The 15,542-nt window shown below is 37.7% G+C and overlaps 1 protein-coding gene across 1 annotated transcript in view; it reads right to left on the bottom strand.

Moving 5' to 3' along the window:
• The window catches only part of NUP205 (nucleoporin 205), a 78,451-nt gene that overhangs the window by 36,184 nt on the left and 26,725 nt on the right, over window positions 1–15,542 (bottom strand). The window contains exons 14-23 of the mRNA XM_004008088.6: window positions 15,063–15,113; window positions 14,331–14,540; window positions 10,701–10,800; window positions 10,127–10,264; window positions 8,879–9,068; window positions 7,785–7,905; window positions 5,413–5,494; window positions 4,986–5,150; window positions 4,533–4,657; window positions 852–966 (exon numbers count right to left, since the gene is read on the bottom strand). Of these exons, the coding sequence (XP_004008137.2) occupies window positions 852–966; window positions 4,533–4,657; window positions 4,986–5,150; window positions 5,413–5,494; window positions 7,785–7,905; window positions 8,879–9,068; window positions 10,127–10,264; window positions 10,701–10,800; window positions 14,331–14,540; window positions 15,063–15,113 (1,297 nt within the window). The remainder of the gene's footprint in view (window positions 1–851; window positions 967–4,532; window positions 4,658–4,985; window positions 5,151–5,412; window positions 5,495–7,784; window positions 7,906–8,878; window positions 9,069–10,126; window positions 10,265–10,700; window positions 10,801–14,330; window positions 14,541–15,062; window positions 15,114–15,542) is intronic.

Raw genomic sequence — 15,542 nt, 5'->3', positions numbered from 1 at the left:
TATTCTTATTCAAATGGGTATCTTTCCTTTTCTCCTTTGCCTTTAGCTTATCTTCTTTTATCAGCTATTTGTGAGGCCTCCTCAGACAACCATTTTGCCTTTTTGCATTTCTTTTTCTTGGGGATGGTCTTGATCCCCTCCTCCTGTACAATGTCACGAACCTCAGTACATAGTTCTTCAGGCACTCTGTTTATCATATCTAGTCCCTTAAATCTATTTCTCACTTCCACTGTATAATAGCAAGGGATTTGATTTAGGTCATACCTGAATGGTCTAGTGGTTTTCCCTACTTTCTTCAAGCTAAGTCTGAATTTGGCAATAAGGAGTTCATGATCTGAGCAAGTTAGCTCCCAGCCTTGTTTTTGCTGACTGTATAGAGCTTCTCCACCTTTGACTGCATAGAATATAATCAATCTGATTTCAGTGTTGACCATCTGGTGATGTCCATTTGTAGAGTCTACTCTTGTGTTGTTGGAAGAGGGTGTTGACCAGCGTGTTCTCTTGGCAAAATTCTATTAGCCTTTGCCGTGCTTCATTCTGTACTCCAAATGTGCCTGTTACTCCAGGTGTTTCTTGACTTCCTACTTTTGCATTCCAGTCCCCTATAATGAAAAGGACATCTTTTTTGGGTGTTAGTTCTAGAAGGTCTTGTAGGTCTTCTTAGAACTGTTCAACTTCAGCTTCTTCAGCATTACTGGTCGGGGCATAGGCTTGGATTAACTTCTTTATCATTACTGGTTTGAGCATAGACTTGGACTTGTCAAATGCTACCCCAAAATGTTATAAAATTAAAATCACTCAACATAGACTTTATATATTTGTTTTAATAGTAAGGGAGAAACATGTCCTACCTTTGTTAGAAAATGGCAAATGCTGCAATTGAGAAAATAAGAAGTCCTGGCTGGTTCTCAAGTACCTCATAGTAGGACCAGACGTATCAGAGCATGCACATAACTGGTAAATCACCTACAGAATTACAGTAACATAAGAAAATCCCCAAATCAGCTTTTTATATTACAGATTTTAATAAAAAGGTTGAACTTAAATCTATTAAGTGGAAACTAAGAACCATAAACAACTAAAGCAAAAAGGATAAACATATGTATACATAAAACAAAAATGCAGAGTAACAAGCAGTTCTTAGCATCCTAACTCAAAATATACAAAAATGCAACTGGAGAATGCTAAAAACATTCTTATAGGACTAATCTTAAAATCACCCTAAATATATTAACATATATACATGTAGTTTAAAAATAAGTTTTAGTATTTTAACTATTATTAGCAGCAAATTTCTCAGAAGTAACTTCTAAAAACCAAGGTTATATGTTAATTAGTTGCTATAATTGTTGGGATCTAAGACTATGCCAAAGCTTTTGACTGTGTGGATCACAATAAGTTGTGGAAAATTCTTCAAGAGATGGGAATACCAGACCACCTGACCTGCCTCTTGAGAAATCTGTATGCAGGTCAGGAGGCAACAGTTAGAACTGGACATGGAACAACAGACTGGTTCCAAATAGGAGAAGGGGTGCGTCAAGGCTGTATACTGTCACCCTGCTTATTTAACTTATATGCAGAGTACATCATGAGAAACGCTGGGCTGGAAGAAGCACAAGCTGGAATCAAGATTGCTGGGAGAAATATCAATAACCTCAGATCTGCAGATGACACCACCTTTATGGCAGAAAGTGAAGAAGAACTAAAAAGCCTCTTGATGAAAGTGAAAGAGGAGAGTGAAAAAGTCTGCTTAAAGCTCAACATTCAGAAAACAAAGATCATGGCATCTGGTCTCATCACTTCATGGGAAATAGATGGGGAAACAGTGGAAACAGTGTTAGACTTTTTTTGGGCTCCACAATCACTGCAGATGGTGACTGCAGCCGTGAAATTAAAAGGCGCTTACTCCTTGGAAGGAAAGTTATGACCAACCTAGATAGCATACTGAAAAGCAGAGACATTACTTTGCCAACAAAGGTCCGTCTAGTCAAGGCTATGGTTTTTCCAGTGGTCATGTATGGATGTGAGAGTCGGACTGTTAAGAAAGGTAAGTGCCAAAGAATTGATGCTTTTGAACTGTGGTGTTGGAGAAGACTCTTGCGAGTCCCTTGGACTGCAAGGAGATCCAACCAGTCCATTCTAAAGGAGATCAGTCCTGGGTGTTCTTTGGAAGGAATGATGCTAAAGCTGAAACTCCAGTACTTTGGCCACCTCATGCGAAGAGTTGACTCACTGGAAAAGACTCTGATGCTGGGAGGGATTGGGGGCAGGAGGAGAAGGGGATGACAGAGGATGAGATGGCTGGATGGCATCACCAACTCGATGGATGTGAGCTGGGAGTTGGTAATGGACAGGGAGGCCTGGTGTGCTGCGATTCATGGGATCGCAAAGAGCCGGACACGACTGAGCAAGTGAACTGAACTGAACTGAAGAATCCCCTGTGAGAATTTAATCCTATGTATTTCCAAAGAGCAATGGTTCAGTATTCACCAATTCAGCGTTCTCGTGACTTTATAAAATTAGTAATAACTGAATGTAAATTCAATATAGATCTAGAAACACAGTCTTAAGAAAATACAAAACAACAAAGCATAACTAAAGACACTGAGTAAAGCAGAGTAAAAAAACTGGCAACAACCTAAGTGTAATTTATATTGTAGCACATAGAAAGTTTCTCCCCTCCCTCGGGGGGAGGGAAGGACGCAAAATTGTAAATATATATTTAATATATACAAGGAAAAGACAGGAAGGGAACACAAGGTAAAGCTCAAATACTTGTAGACATATGCTTGTCTTTCAAACAGCTTTGATATATTCTTTTTGACACTATAAATACTGAACTTCTCAAAATAAAATCAAGTTATTCATATTAGATGGTAAGTTAAGAAGATAGAAGAACAGATGCTCCAAGATATGGGGGAGGTAATACTGCTCGAGGGAGAAGGACAAAAAAAGTGAATTCCAAAAGCATGACAAGCTACTCTACAGGGGTTTGCCTGACACCCTTCCTAGTTTCCAAGACCAAGTAGGAAAACTCTCCACTGTTCAAGAAAAGACAGCAAAGACACAAGGCTCGGGGTCAGCTCTTCCCTCAGACGGCCCTGTGCTGCTGGATGATGAAGACGTCAGTAAGGCCCAGAGTGTTTCCCTTTCACATCATTAGATTTATTTTTAAACAAGCTCTTCTTAGAGGTTCAATTTTTTTCTGAAACACAGTGAAGTATAAACCTAGAGGTAAAGGATGCCTCTTTCGTTAACAACAGAGAAGTGCTTCTTGTTAAAAATGCAGATTCTGACCCAGAAGGGCTGGAGTGGGGCCTGAAATCCTGCATTAATAAGCTCCCAGGAGGTGACGCTGCTAATGTGGTGCACATTTTGAGTCACAGAACGTATGTATTAAACTGACAAATCTGTTGGTTTAGACATGATTTGTTTGGCTGGTATAGTGTTTAGGAAAGCAGAGGATCTGACAAACCAGGGTCTGCAATCCAACAGGGGAGAAATGAGCAGGGGCTGAGTAGCAGGGTAGATGGTCTCCAGTCTGCTGGATTCTCCTCTCCCCCAGATCCTCTCCCCACCTATTTGTCTTAAATCTGGTTTTATTCACTTCTTACACCTGCCTAACTCCTTTAACCCAGATGATTAACCTTACCAATTTCTTCTACCTAAGTACATCAAAGTCAGTAACACTATGCTAAAATATACATCAAGTTTGTTCCCTCATTAAGGGAGTCACAGGAAGACTGAGCTGTAGTACTGAGAAGTGAAGTTTGGAGAGACAGAGGATAGAAGAAGACAGTAAAGAATAACAAAAAGAAAAATAGAAGAATAACTAAAATCTCAGGTTACTAGAAGTTAATGATACATTTCTTACCATGAAAATGAGAATCAGGGTGTCACTTAAATTGAGAAATTAGTTGTATCTTATAAAGTCTAGTTCCTAAAATACTTATGATATAAAGAAAACAAGAAATAAAAGAATAAAACACAAGTGAAACAACAGTTCTCACTAAAGTTAAACTTACATTTATTTGACTATCTACCACCTTACATATAGCTGTATGTATAATGCTCATGGTTCTTAAAAAGTACTTTCACTTACATTCTTGCATTCTCATTAAAGTCTCACAATAGCCCATTTCACAAATTTAAAAACTTGAGAGAAGTTTCCTGGCAGACCCAAGGTGACTTAGCTAGTTAAGGGGCAGAGATAGGAACCAGAGGTCTTCTGACCCTAATCCACTACTCTCTCCACCAAACAGAAACAACTTGAAACACAGCATCCTTGGAAAATTTCTGTATCAGTGCGTCTAAATCCATCCCTTATTTTTCAAGAGATCAATGTACAGGATCTTGTAGATCTATAAGATTTTGAGTTTGTGCTTTTTGGATTTTATCCATAAATGAAAGACTGGCCAAACCGCTAGATGAACTCATTTCAACTTAGTCCTACTGTGGTACTTGCATATCTGCGAAGGATTCGCGCATAAGCTTCTGCTCACGGGTGCTACAAAGTCCAGCCCTCTGCATACCTGGTAACACAGCTCAGCGAGTTGAGGGGATTCCTTCACTGCCAGTGGGCCGGTTCTCCCTTCAGTTCCCTTCTCCAAGATGTTCAAGATGGCGTGAAGGCAAGTCCGAGGACAACCTAACACTCCTGCATGAAACCAAAAGAAAATTTAGCTTCTCTTTTCAAATTTTGGCATTAAAAACCTTAGAATACATTTTATAAAACTTAAAGTTTTGTACACATACACTCTACTGTAAATATCATTTCAAACACTGATACAGAAAATTTGTTACATACTAATTTTCCAAGGCTTAATTTGTCCAGACTTCATCTAAATCCCCCCAAAATCAACCTGTCACATAATTTTTCATACATTATTTCTTTCAGTGAATTATCCCATGAGCTTAGAATTCAATACATAACCATTTAGTGACAAATATGAAAAAAAAAATGGCTGTGTGTCTTGTGGCGATACCTGGGTCTTGCAGGTTTGTGGTACTGACAGGTTTCTTTAATTCAAAGCCCAGCAGATAGAGAGCGAGATTGGGTGGATTGCGTTCCAGAGAGGTAATGAGAAGATTCAAGATGTGGATTCTTGTTTCATGACGGATTCCAGCTAATTTCTTTTCAAGTTCTGAGCCTAAATGTGGAAATAACAAAGCAATAAAAAGTTACCATGGGTCAAACTGAAAAATATAAAACTTGTATCTCAAACCTCAGATGTTTTCTTTAGCTTTAGTTTACTTGATTAGCTATTACATTAAGTTCAGATTTAAGAGGTTCCCCAAAAATCTTATTTACTGTTACGCTAGCAAATTCTCAAAATTCCCTTGTCACCACTAGACATTCAACAGTGTTTTTATTTACATAAAATAAAAAATACACGTTAATCTAAGACATACCCTCTTCTAGACGTACAAATTCTTCTGTATCTTCACTATCCAAACACTCTACAAAACCAGCCATCAGCTTCTGACTTACACTCTGAAATCATATAAAGATTTTAAAATGACAATTTATTAAAAGGTCCTCAGTATTAGAGAAACTATGATAAATATGATATATAATTATAAATGCTTGGCTATAAAGACAAAAGGCAAATCTGCTCCAAGGAAAGTATTAGGTTTTAGCCACATTTTTAATTAATATAAAACTCAGTTCCTTAACTGAGTGCCATTTAGCTTGCTATAGAAGTAACTAAAGAGGACTTCACTGGTAGAACAGTGGGTAAGAATCTGTCTGCCAATGCCGGGCACACAGGTTCGATTCCTGGCCCAGGAAGATCCCACAGGCCATGGAGCAACTGAGCCTGTGTGCCACAGCTACTGAACCCGCTCTAAGGCCCATGAGTGGGAACTACTGGAGCCTGTACACCACAACTCCTGAGCCCACATGCTGCGACTACTGAAGTCTGTGCACCCACAGCCAGTGCTCCACACCAAGAGAAGCCACCGCAATGAGAAGCCTGTGCATCACAATGAAGAGTAGCCCCTACTCTCCACAACTAGAGAAAGCCCACACAAAGCAGAGAAAACCCAGCAAAGCCAAAAATAAGTAGAGACAAATGATTTAAGAAACAAAAACTTAAAGTTTACTGCCTTTAAAACTTGCTTCATTAATTTTCTTTCCCAAAGAATGAAACTAGTTTTTAAAAACAATAACATTAAATTGCTATTTCATAACCTCTTCATTATATACTCTATGCTATTGATCTTAACTAAAATATAAAATAAATTCTCATTTTTTCTCTTTAGAAATGTATTACTTACACCAGTTTTATATTTCTGGGCTGAGAGATTAGATACTACTCTATCTCCTTTAAGAACTCTATGTATGTGTGTGTGTGTGTACGCTAAGTCATGCCCAACTCTTTGCAGTCTCATAGACTATAGCCCTCCAGGCTTCTCTGTCCAAGGGATTCTCCCCAGGGATTGAACCCATGTCTCCTGCTTGGCAGGCATATTCCTTACCACTGAGCCACCTGGGAAGCCCTTAAGAACTCTAGCAGGATACTAAAACTGGTAATAATTCAAACTCGAACACCAATGAACTGAAAATCTGCATCCAAAATCTTCTAATTAATTATGTGGCTTCATGAACTTCCTCCAAAAACCAGACTAGACATCTAAAATTTACTATAAATAGTGGTTCTCAACCTGGATGGTACTGCCACTCTAAAAGGCCCTTAGAATTATATGAGAGCATTTGAGTCTTCAGGCCAGGGACTGCTACTCAAAGACAGTGGCAGGGGACCAGGGATGCTAAAAGTCCTGCAATTTGAGAGACAGTTACACTAAAATGAAGATATGTCCACCCAAAATGCCAGAAGAATCCCTGTTTCCAAATACCAAAACCCAGTAATATTCTTCAACTAGCTAGTGCAGTGATTTCAGCATGAAATATGTAAGGGGAGGAATGTCTATAAAGAGAAAGAAAAATAACAGATTCTCCAATTATAGCTATTCAGTGCATAGAAAGAGAACTAGACTGAAAGAAGAAAACATCTACAACACTCTGCTGCTGCTGCTGCTGCTATGGGGTCGCACAAAGTCGGTGAAGCAATTTAGCAGCAGCAGCAAAACACTCTGCAGTGTATCACATGAAGTGACAAAATTGTGGGTCACCAAAAAGCCACAGAGGCTTCCCTGGTAGCCCAGTGGTAATGAATCTGACTGCCAATGCAGGAGACACAGGTTCCACCCCTGTGTAGTGGGAAATCCCCTGGAGAAAGAAATGGCAACTCACTCCAATATTCTTGCCTGGGAAATCCTATGTACAGAGGAGTCAGGCATGCTACAGTCCACAGGGTCACAAAGACTTGGACATGAGTTAGCAACTAAACAACAGCAGCAAAGAACAACAACAAAACCACAGAAGCAGACAACTCACAGCAGTGAAATCAAAATCGCAGAGGCTCACTCAGCACAGAGGCCACTGAGGAGGAGTGAAACAAAGGATGCAAAAAACAAACAGAAGTGCACTTACAAACCCATCAGCCCTTTAACGTGCTTCTGGAAGCTCATTAAACGGTCTCAGTAGGCCATACAGTTACACACTATAATAAAGAGTATAACTGCACACTACACTATACATATTAAGAGTATCCCTGGGAATGGTATCATCGCCAAACACAAATCACAGCCCAGTACATGGGTAGGCTTTCATCCATCATATACAAATATACTTACTCTCAGAATCTTCCCACATACAAGAATAAGATGTATTCTGGATGTACCAAAAAAATAATAAGAAAAGCAATAACAAAATCAGTTACCTGGTCATGTGTGAAATCTCCAACCAATTTTATCTGAATATTGGAATTGCAAGAGATACAGCAGAGGATCTTGGCACTTTCAAAAGCCAATTCTGGATTAGTATTGCCATGATACAGGTATCTTTAAAACAAGAAAACATTTGAGGAACAATGTGATGAAATTTTTGCTTCTTACTATATACATACTCAATACAGAACATTCACAACCAGGGCTCTCCTACCCATACTGCACTTTTGGTAAGTTAGACAAAGGTTTCCCCTTCTATCAATAACTAGATGTAACCTGTTATGGGGGCTTCACCGGTGGCTCAGTGGTAAAGAATCTGCCTGCAATGCAGGAGACACAGGAGACCTGGGTTCAATCCCTGGGTTGGGAAGAACCCCTGGAGGAGGGCATGGCAGCCCACTCCAATATTCTTGCCTGGAGAATCCCATGGACAGAGGAGCCTCGCAGGCTACAGTTCAGAGTCACAAAGGGTCAGACACGACTGAAGTGACTGAGCAACCTTGTTATGGATTGAATCGTGCTTCCCCAAAATTCACATGTTGATAGCCAAACCCAAAATGATCTTATTTGGAAACAGAGTCTTTGAAGATATAATTAATCAAGTAAAGATGAGACCATTGAGGAGAGCCCTAATTCAATGACTGATAGCCTTATAAAAAAGGGAAAAGTAGACACAGCCACACACACAGGGAGAATGCCATGATGTAAAGCTGAAGGCAGAGACTGGATGATGTGCCCACCATTTACAGAACACTGCCTTGCCAGCAAATGACCAGAGGCTCAAACACAAACAAGGAAAAGTTTGCTCCCCAGCCCTATATTCCCCAAACATCCAACTTCCCTACAGGAGACAATATTAAGATGTCATTTTATACTTGGAAATATTTAGGGCACAAAATATATTAGAAGAAAAAAGAAATTACAAGGTTCAGAGTCATTAAAATCAGAGACACAAAAGAAGACAATAATAAAATGAGACCAAAAAAATGCTTACGTGATGCCTTACGGATCTGATCAGATTTGGACATCAAAGTTAGAATGCCATCTGATTCACATCACCATTTCTCTACCTACACACGGAACTCACCTGGCGATGTTCACCACGTTATCCGCCTTCTTGGTTCTGGGATTGATTCCTTGCAATAGCTGTTCTAAAGGAGAGACGATCAGAGCCAGCTGACTCTCTCTTAGCAGATCCATGAAGAGGTTTTCCTTCTGCAGAGTAAGATTGAGAAGTGCAAGGCAATGCTGCACTGCTTTCTCGAGGTGCTTCTTCCCTACAGAGCAAAATCAAAGTTAGGGAGTTCTACATGAATCTTAGAAACTCAGAATCAGTTCTCAGGAAAACAAGAAAAAGGGTAAGTTCCAGATTCGAAAAGTCCTCAAGTTTTCAAACCTTTAGCAGTTAACGTCATAGAACTGCTCACTCAGACAAGTCACTGTTAACTTTTGTGACTCAGATTAGTTTAATGCAATGGTTTCTCAGTAATTTTTCCTGCATTCTTTCCTTAATTATTTAGAGCAGAGTTCTCAGATGGGAGTGAGTCTGGCCCCAGAGGACATCTGGCAATATCTGGAGACTTTTGATTGTCACAGCAAGGGATGTAGTACAGGCATCTAGCGGGTAGAGGTCTACAACACACAGGACAGCCTCCACATCAAAGAATTATTCTGCCAAAAATGCCGGTGGTGCTGAGGCTGAGAAGCTGATTTAGAATAATACATAACCACAGTGGAAAATCTGGACAATAAAGAGGCAAAAAATATAAACAAGGGCTACATATAGTGCCACCTCTCAACTTACAACTCATGGGCTCTGGAGTCAAATCACCTAAGCTCAAATCATAGCCTTGACCCTGGAGAAAGATGTGAAGCCCCTTCATGCATCAATTTCCTTATTCATTAAATGGAAATAATATCATCTACCACACAGGCCTTTCATACAGGTTAAATATATTAATACATGTAATGAGCTTTTAAAATTGCCAAGTGCATAGTAAGCACTTAATAAATAAATAATAATAAGTTATAGTAATAGTAAATGAAATTTATTGATCATATACCACGCCTATAGTAAGTGCTTTTACAAACACAATGGAGAAAACAAAACAAAAAGTACTGTAAATTTAGAGATGTTACAGTTGTAGGAGAGAACTATGATTACCTGCTCTCACTTTTAATTTACTTTCATGGTATGACTCACTAAAACACTGTGGATACAGAGAAAATCTTATGGTGAAAAGAAGTTCAGAGGTCATCTACTTCAAAGCTTCAATTTATACACGACAAAAACAGCAGAACTGTTTTCAAGCTATAAAGACATTCAGGCACATACCAGGGAAAGGAGCATAGGTATCAAGCTGTTTAACACCTTCCTCCAGTAAACTAAGGGCAAGCTCCAACATCGGTGACTCATTCAGAAGGTGATACATCAGACTAAATCCTGGCGGCTTATAGGCTATTATTTCTTCTCCTAAATAGAACATAACATAGTCCAAGAGATGGTGAATTAGTGTTTTTGTCACACCCTTTTTTATGATACATGAGATTTGTAAATTAAACAGTATCTAAACAAGTGGAGCAAGCTTCAATTTAGAGACAGTAACACAAACTATATACAATGGTTATTTCCAAAAGGGCTGATCTGCACATAGTTGGTTCACATGGTACACTGATATGTAACTCATTAATCTGTAGGCAATGTCCTTACTCTTACATTCAGTGAAATTTTACTTTATTTTCTCTTGCTTAGAACAATCAAAATGACTAAAACAATGTAACAAAACATATAAAATTATAATTTAGTTTATAACCAGAAGTAATTTACATCTTATGTATAGTAATTTATAAATTATAAACAGGTGTATAAACAGCTGACACCTTGTTTGAAAGTGACAGAATTAAATTACCTTGTAGTTCCACAAACTGATCCACAAAATCTTCAAGTTGAGGTTCATAATCTCTGAGCAATTTATAAAACACCTCCAAAACAACCTCAGCAACTTCCCACTACAGAAAGACACAAATATTTCAGTAACAATAACAGATCAAGGTGACAGATTGGGTAAGTTTTTCATCTCTCTCACTTTCTTCCAGAAAATGTGTGAAGCCCCTTTTCTACTTTGTTTACTCGAAGCAATATAGAAAGCCCAATTCATTCTGCTTTGTTTTGCTAAAGGACAGTGGACTGGCTAGTTTTTCAAGGTAAAACAGGTATAAAAGAATTAGTAAAAGAACCATTTCTAAAAAAGAAACATTTCTACAGCAGATATTTGAGCTTTGTCAACAAATCTAAAGCACCCAATATCTATCCATACAGGATTCCATTTATAAGTTAAAATTTATAAATAAATTTAGTTCATAAATCTAGTTCAACTTATAATGAAAACCATCACATTTGAACACTTCTCCAAAAGCATCAAACATTCAGTTTCTCTAAGGATCTCAGCTGGGCAAGATCTGAGAAAACATCTCATCAACTCTTATTTTGCAGGTGAAGCAAGTGAAGCTCAGAGCACTGACTGATTTCCCGAGACCATAAAGCTTGGCAGCCAACGTGCTGGAGGCCCAGCCCCATACTTCTAACTCCCAGAGCAGTGTTCACACCTCTAGCCAAAGTTAAGAATCACTGGTAGGCTTCCTCCAAATGACCTCATCTTCACCTCTTTGTTTAAAATGCTTTTAAAAGCTATGTAACACCAAGGAAAAATATTTATGCCAAAGAGAAAATACACTGTACAGACATAACTGTACAGACAGTAAAATTAAACTGTTCAAAAATATCTACTGCATAAAATTTTAATAAGGCTGAGTCTAGTGACTGTAGATGGTGGTTTTTAAAATTACTACTTTAGTCATTATTTCCACTGAATATAATTTTATCAAAGCTGACCTTTAAAACTAGGACTATGACAATCTTAATTTTAAATTATTTTGTTTAATTACTCATTTTTCTCTATTTTCTAAATTTTTCAAAATCATTTATTTAAATAAAAAAATGTTTATCACCACATGATAATGGACTTTAGGATTACTAAATATATATGCTGCCTCAAACACTGCTTATATTTATTTATCTTAAACCAAAGCACTGTTTTTGTGACAAGTTAGTGTTCTAAAATACAACAATATAAATTAAACCTAAAAAAGACTTTCTAGTGAAATAAATTCACAAAATTGAGGGAAATTTTCTTAGGGTAATATGCTAGGAAATCATTGGTAGCTGGAAGAGCAGCAGTGCTAGAAATATAAAAATGTATGGGGGAAAAATAATAAGCACAGAAAAAGAGTAGCTGACTAAAGCTCTAAACCCTTAGGTCATACTGACCTTTTTAAGAAAAAGCAAGTAAGATATTTAAAAGAAATGCCAAAAAGTATCAGAACATTTTGTTGAAGAGACTGCAACTGTTAGCATCCATTATCCATCTGAAATGACTTTTATTAATAAGGCATGACTGCTATTAATGCTTTCATCTAAAAAGGTAATACTAGGCCTTTAGTAAAACATATACCTCTGTTGGTATTGATTTTTAACCACATGAGAAGCAAAACTTATAGACCAACTGACAAAAAATAAACTTCAGCTATCTGGGACTAAATATTAGAAACAAACTATGTCCAATAATATGGCAATGAAAAATAAGCTGTGTGAGTGAGACACAAGTAATGATTATACAGTTATTAAAAAAACTCTTCTCAAAGAATCTTTAATAGCATGAAAAAAATCCTCATAATACTATGTTTAGTGGCCAAAAAGGGATATAAGCTAATGTCACTAATTATCTCAATTTAAGTAGATATGCAAAGGAAAAAGAAAAGCAGTTACCCCTTCCTTCGGTAACAAGATTATGGGTGATGTAATTTCTTCACGTATTTTTCTGTATTTTCCTAATTTTCCTAATTTCCCAAAGTAGCATGAACTAAATTATTTTATAATCATTAATACAACAAATAAACCCAACAGGTTAAAAAATGGCAAACTATAAAAATAAACTAGAAATGTCCCTCTAAGGTATTCTGTCTGCGAGGGTATTCTGTGAACCAATAAACAGTATTATAGACTAAAGTGAATTACGTCAGAACCTGAAAGGGTCTCTTACATAGCTTAGTGGTTATGAGCTTGGATCTGGAATCAGAGTCCTAGGTTCAAATCCTGGTCCTGGACCTTAGGCAAGTTCCTGAACTTTGCTAAGCCTCCATCTGTAAAATGGGAATATTAATAGTACCTGCCTCGCAGTAATATTATAATTACATAAAATGACATATACAAAAGCCCAGTTGTGAGGGTACTACAACCAGAGCAAATATGAGTGTGAATGTCAGTGTTCCCTCGGCCTCTCTCCAAGGCTTGTATATCTCATGAACCACAAAATGCCTTCCCACTAAGCCAAGACTCCACAACCCAGAAGTGCTACTTACTAACCAATACTAATTGGTGTGTAAGTTAAAACTTATTTCAATCTCTAACCTAAACATCCCAATAAAGGATAGTGTGTTTCCAACTGCCAAAGGTATATCATTTTTGGTTCAATTTTGGTCAAAATTTGTTCAATTAAGGATTTAATGACTATGACTTCATATCAGTTAAATTGGTGGTGACAGTTGGTGGTTCAGTAAAGTCATGTCCTACTCTTGCGACCCCATGGACTGTAGCCCACCAGGCTCCTCTGTCCATGGGATTCTCCAGGCAAGAATACTGGACTGGGTTGCCATTTCCTTCTCCAGGAGATCTTCCCAACCCAAGAACCAAGCTTGGGTCTCCTGCACTGCAGGCAGATTCTTTACTGGCTGAGCTATGAGGGATGCACACATTTTTTTTTGGTATAACCAGACTCAAATCTGAAAATTAAATGAGGAAACGGGGGAAAAGTTGACAGAAAAACTAAGAACAGAAATTTAGAAAACAAGGACTTCTGAGGATAAACAGAAGAAATCAAACTTACGTGGCAAAGGTACACATCCTGCTTTGAGCACCAGATGTGTTCTTGAAAATGCATATTAACCCCCATTTCTTACACTGTACTGTATTTTATAAAGCAAATAGTAATACTCTCCCCTCTTTGAGACCATGATCAAAGCATTATTGTACATAAAGCCAGCAGTGTGCTTCTGTTATAAATCAATTAAATTACTGATCACTACTTTGGTTTGTTGTTTTTTTAAGTTTTTTATTTTTTTAATTTAAAAATCTTTAATTCTTACATGTGTTCCCAAACATGAACCCCGCTCCCACCTCCCTCCCCATAACATCTCTGTGGGTCATCCCCATGCACCAGCCCCAAGCATGCTGTATCCTGCGTCAGACATAGACTGGCGATTCAATTCTTACACGATAGTATACATGTTAGAATGCCATTCGGTTTTAATGCTTGATGTATTTTTTAATACATTTAAACCAAGCAGACCATGGATATGTCAGTTTAAGACTATAAATTTTACTTTCAAAAGCTAAAATGAATTTATAGCATCTCATACCTCTAATAAAAGAAAAAGAAGCAATAAAATAAATAAAGAAACGAAAGTTTTTCTCTGAACATAACCTTTTCAGCTGCTCTCCTGTAAGCCCTTGTGCGGAATCGGAGAAACACGGAATCTCGTAGGAACTGCAAATAAGGGTCAAAACCGGGGGGCCGCAGCCCAGCACCCAAATTAGAAGGAAAGGAGCTCTCCACCAGGATACTAATTAACTGGCAAAAGGCACGAGTCAAAGGGTATTCTTCACACCGGGATTCTATTTCATTTAGTTCCACCTTCCAAAGAAAAACAAAGGAAATTCAGTAACATAAAACCACGAGCTTTAAAGTGCAAACCACTTTTCAGACTTTAACTCATTATTACTGGTATAATATCACACTCAAAGACCCACAAAGACATTACAATTTTTTTATTTAGAGGTAAAGATACAAAAGTTAAAAACAGATATCTTAAATGTTTCTTTTAAAAAAAGAGGAAGGGGGCTTAGAGAGAAAAAAGGAAACTTAAACAAGTAAATTTGTACTTCACAGCTGACCCAAGTAGCCGAATTAAATTCAGTTCAAACCAAACTTTCAGTCTTGATGGCTGCCACTAACATACTTTTCCAGCTCTGAAACCAAAAGTGTTTTGATCTCTTTCATAAAGTTTCATCTGCATTTCAACACAGAAAACCCTCAAATGAAAACACATCAAATTTGAAAACTACAGAAACATGATACGGTAAGAATATATTTTTCTTAGTCTTTTAATCATGTGAATGCATGACTACAGAATTTAAACTAAAAGGAAACTTTTACCTCAATACCAATAGCTTGCCTCTGGCTTGGAACCCGAACGGTCTGCAGTATCTTCAAAGAAGGAGAAGAATGCGATGTTAGGAGCATTCCTCATTGACATGAGTTTGAGTAAACTCTGGGAGTTGGTGATGGACAGGGAGGCCTGGCATGCTATATAGTCCATGAGGTCACAAAGAGTCAGACACAACTGAATGACTGAACTGAACTGAAGCACTTAGGACAATAATAAGTACTCACATGCTTCTGAATGAAAAAAATGAAGTATCAATACTAAAAGAAAAGTGGCCCAGCTTCCCAGCACATATCAACTTTCTTCATTTTCATTTTTATAAAGCATCATTAACATCTTCAAGACACATATGTTAGAAATCAACTAGAATACTGCTCCAAAACAGTAGCTTCTACCAATGTGTCAGAATCAGTCTCCCTTATCTCATATTATTTTGAAGACAAATGCATGTCCCACCTAACCATTTTCCT

This window comes from Ovis aries, chromosome 4 (assembly GCF_016772045.2).
Source record: "Ovis aries strain OAR_USU_Benz2616 breed Rambouillet chromosome 4, ARS-UI_Ramb_v3.0, whole genome shotgun sequence".
Classification (NCBI taxonomy): domain Eukaryota; kingdom Metazoa; phylum Chordata; class Mammalia; order Artiodactyla; family Bovidae; genus Ovis; species Ovis aries.
The sequence above is the reverse complement of the archived record's forward strand: the minus strand, read 5'-3'. Positions and strand labels throughout refer to the sequence as shown.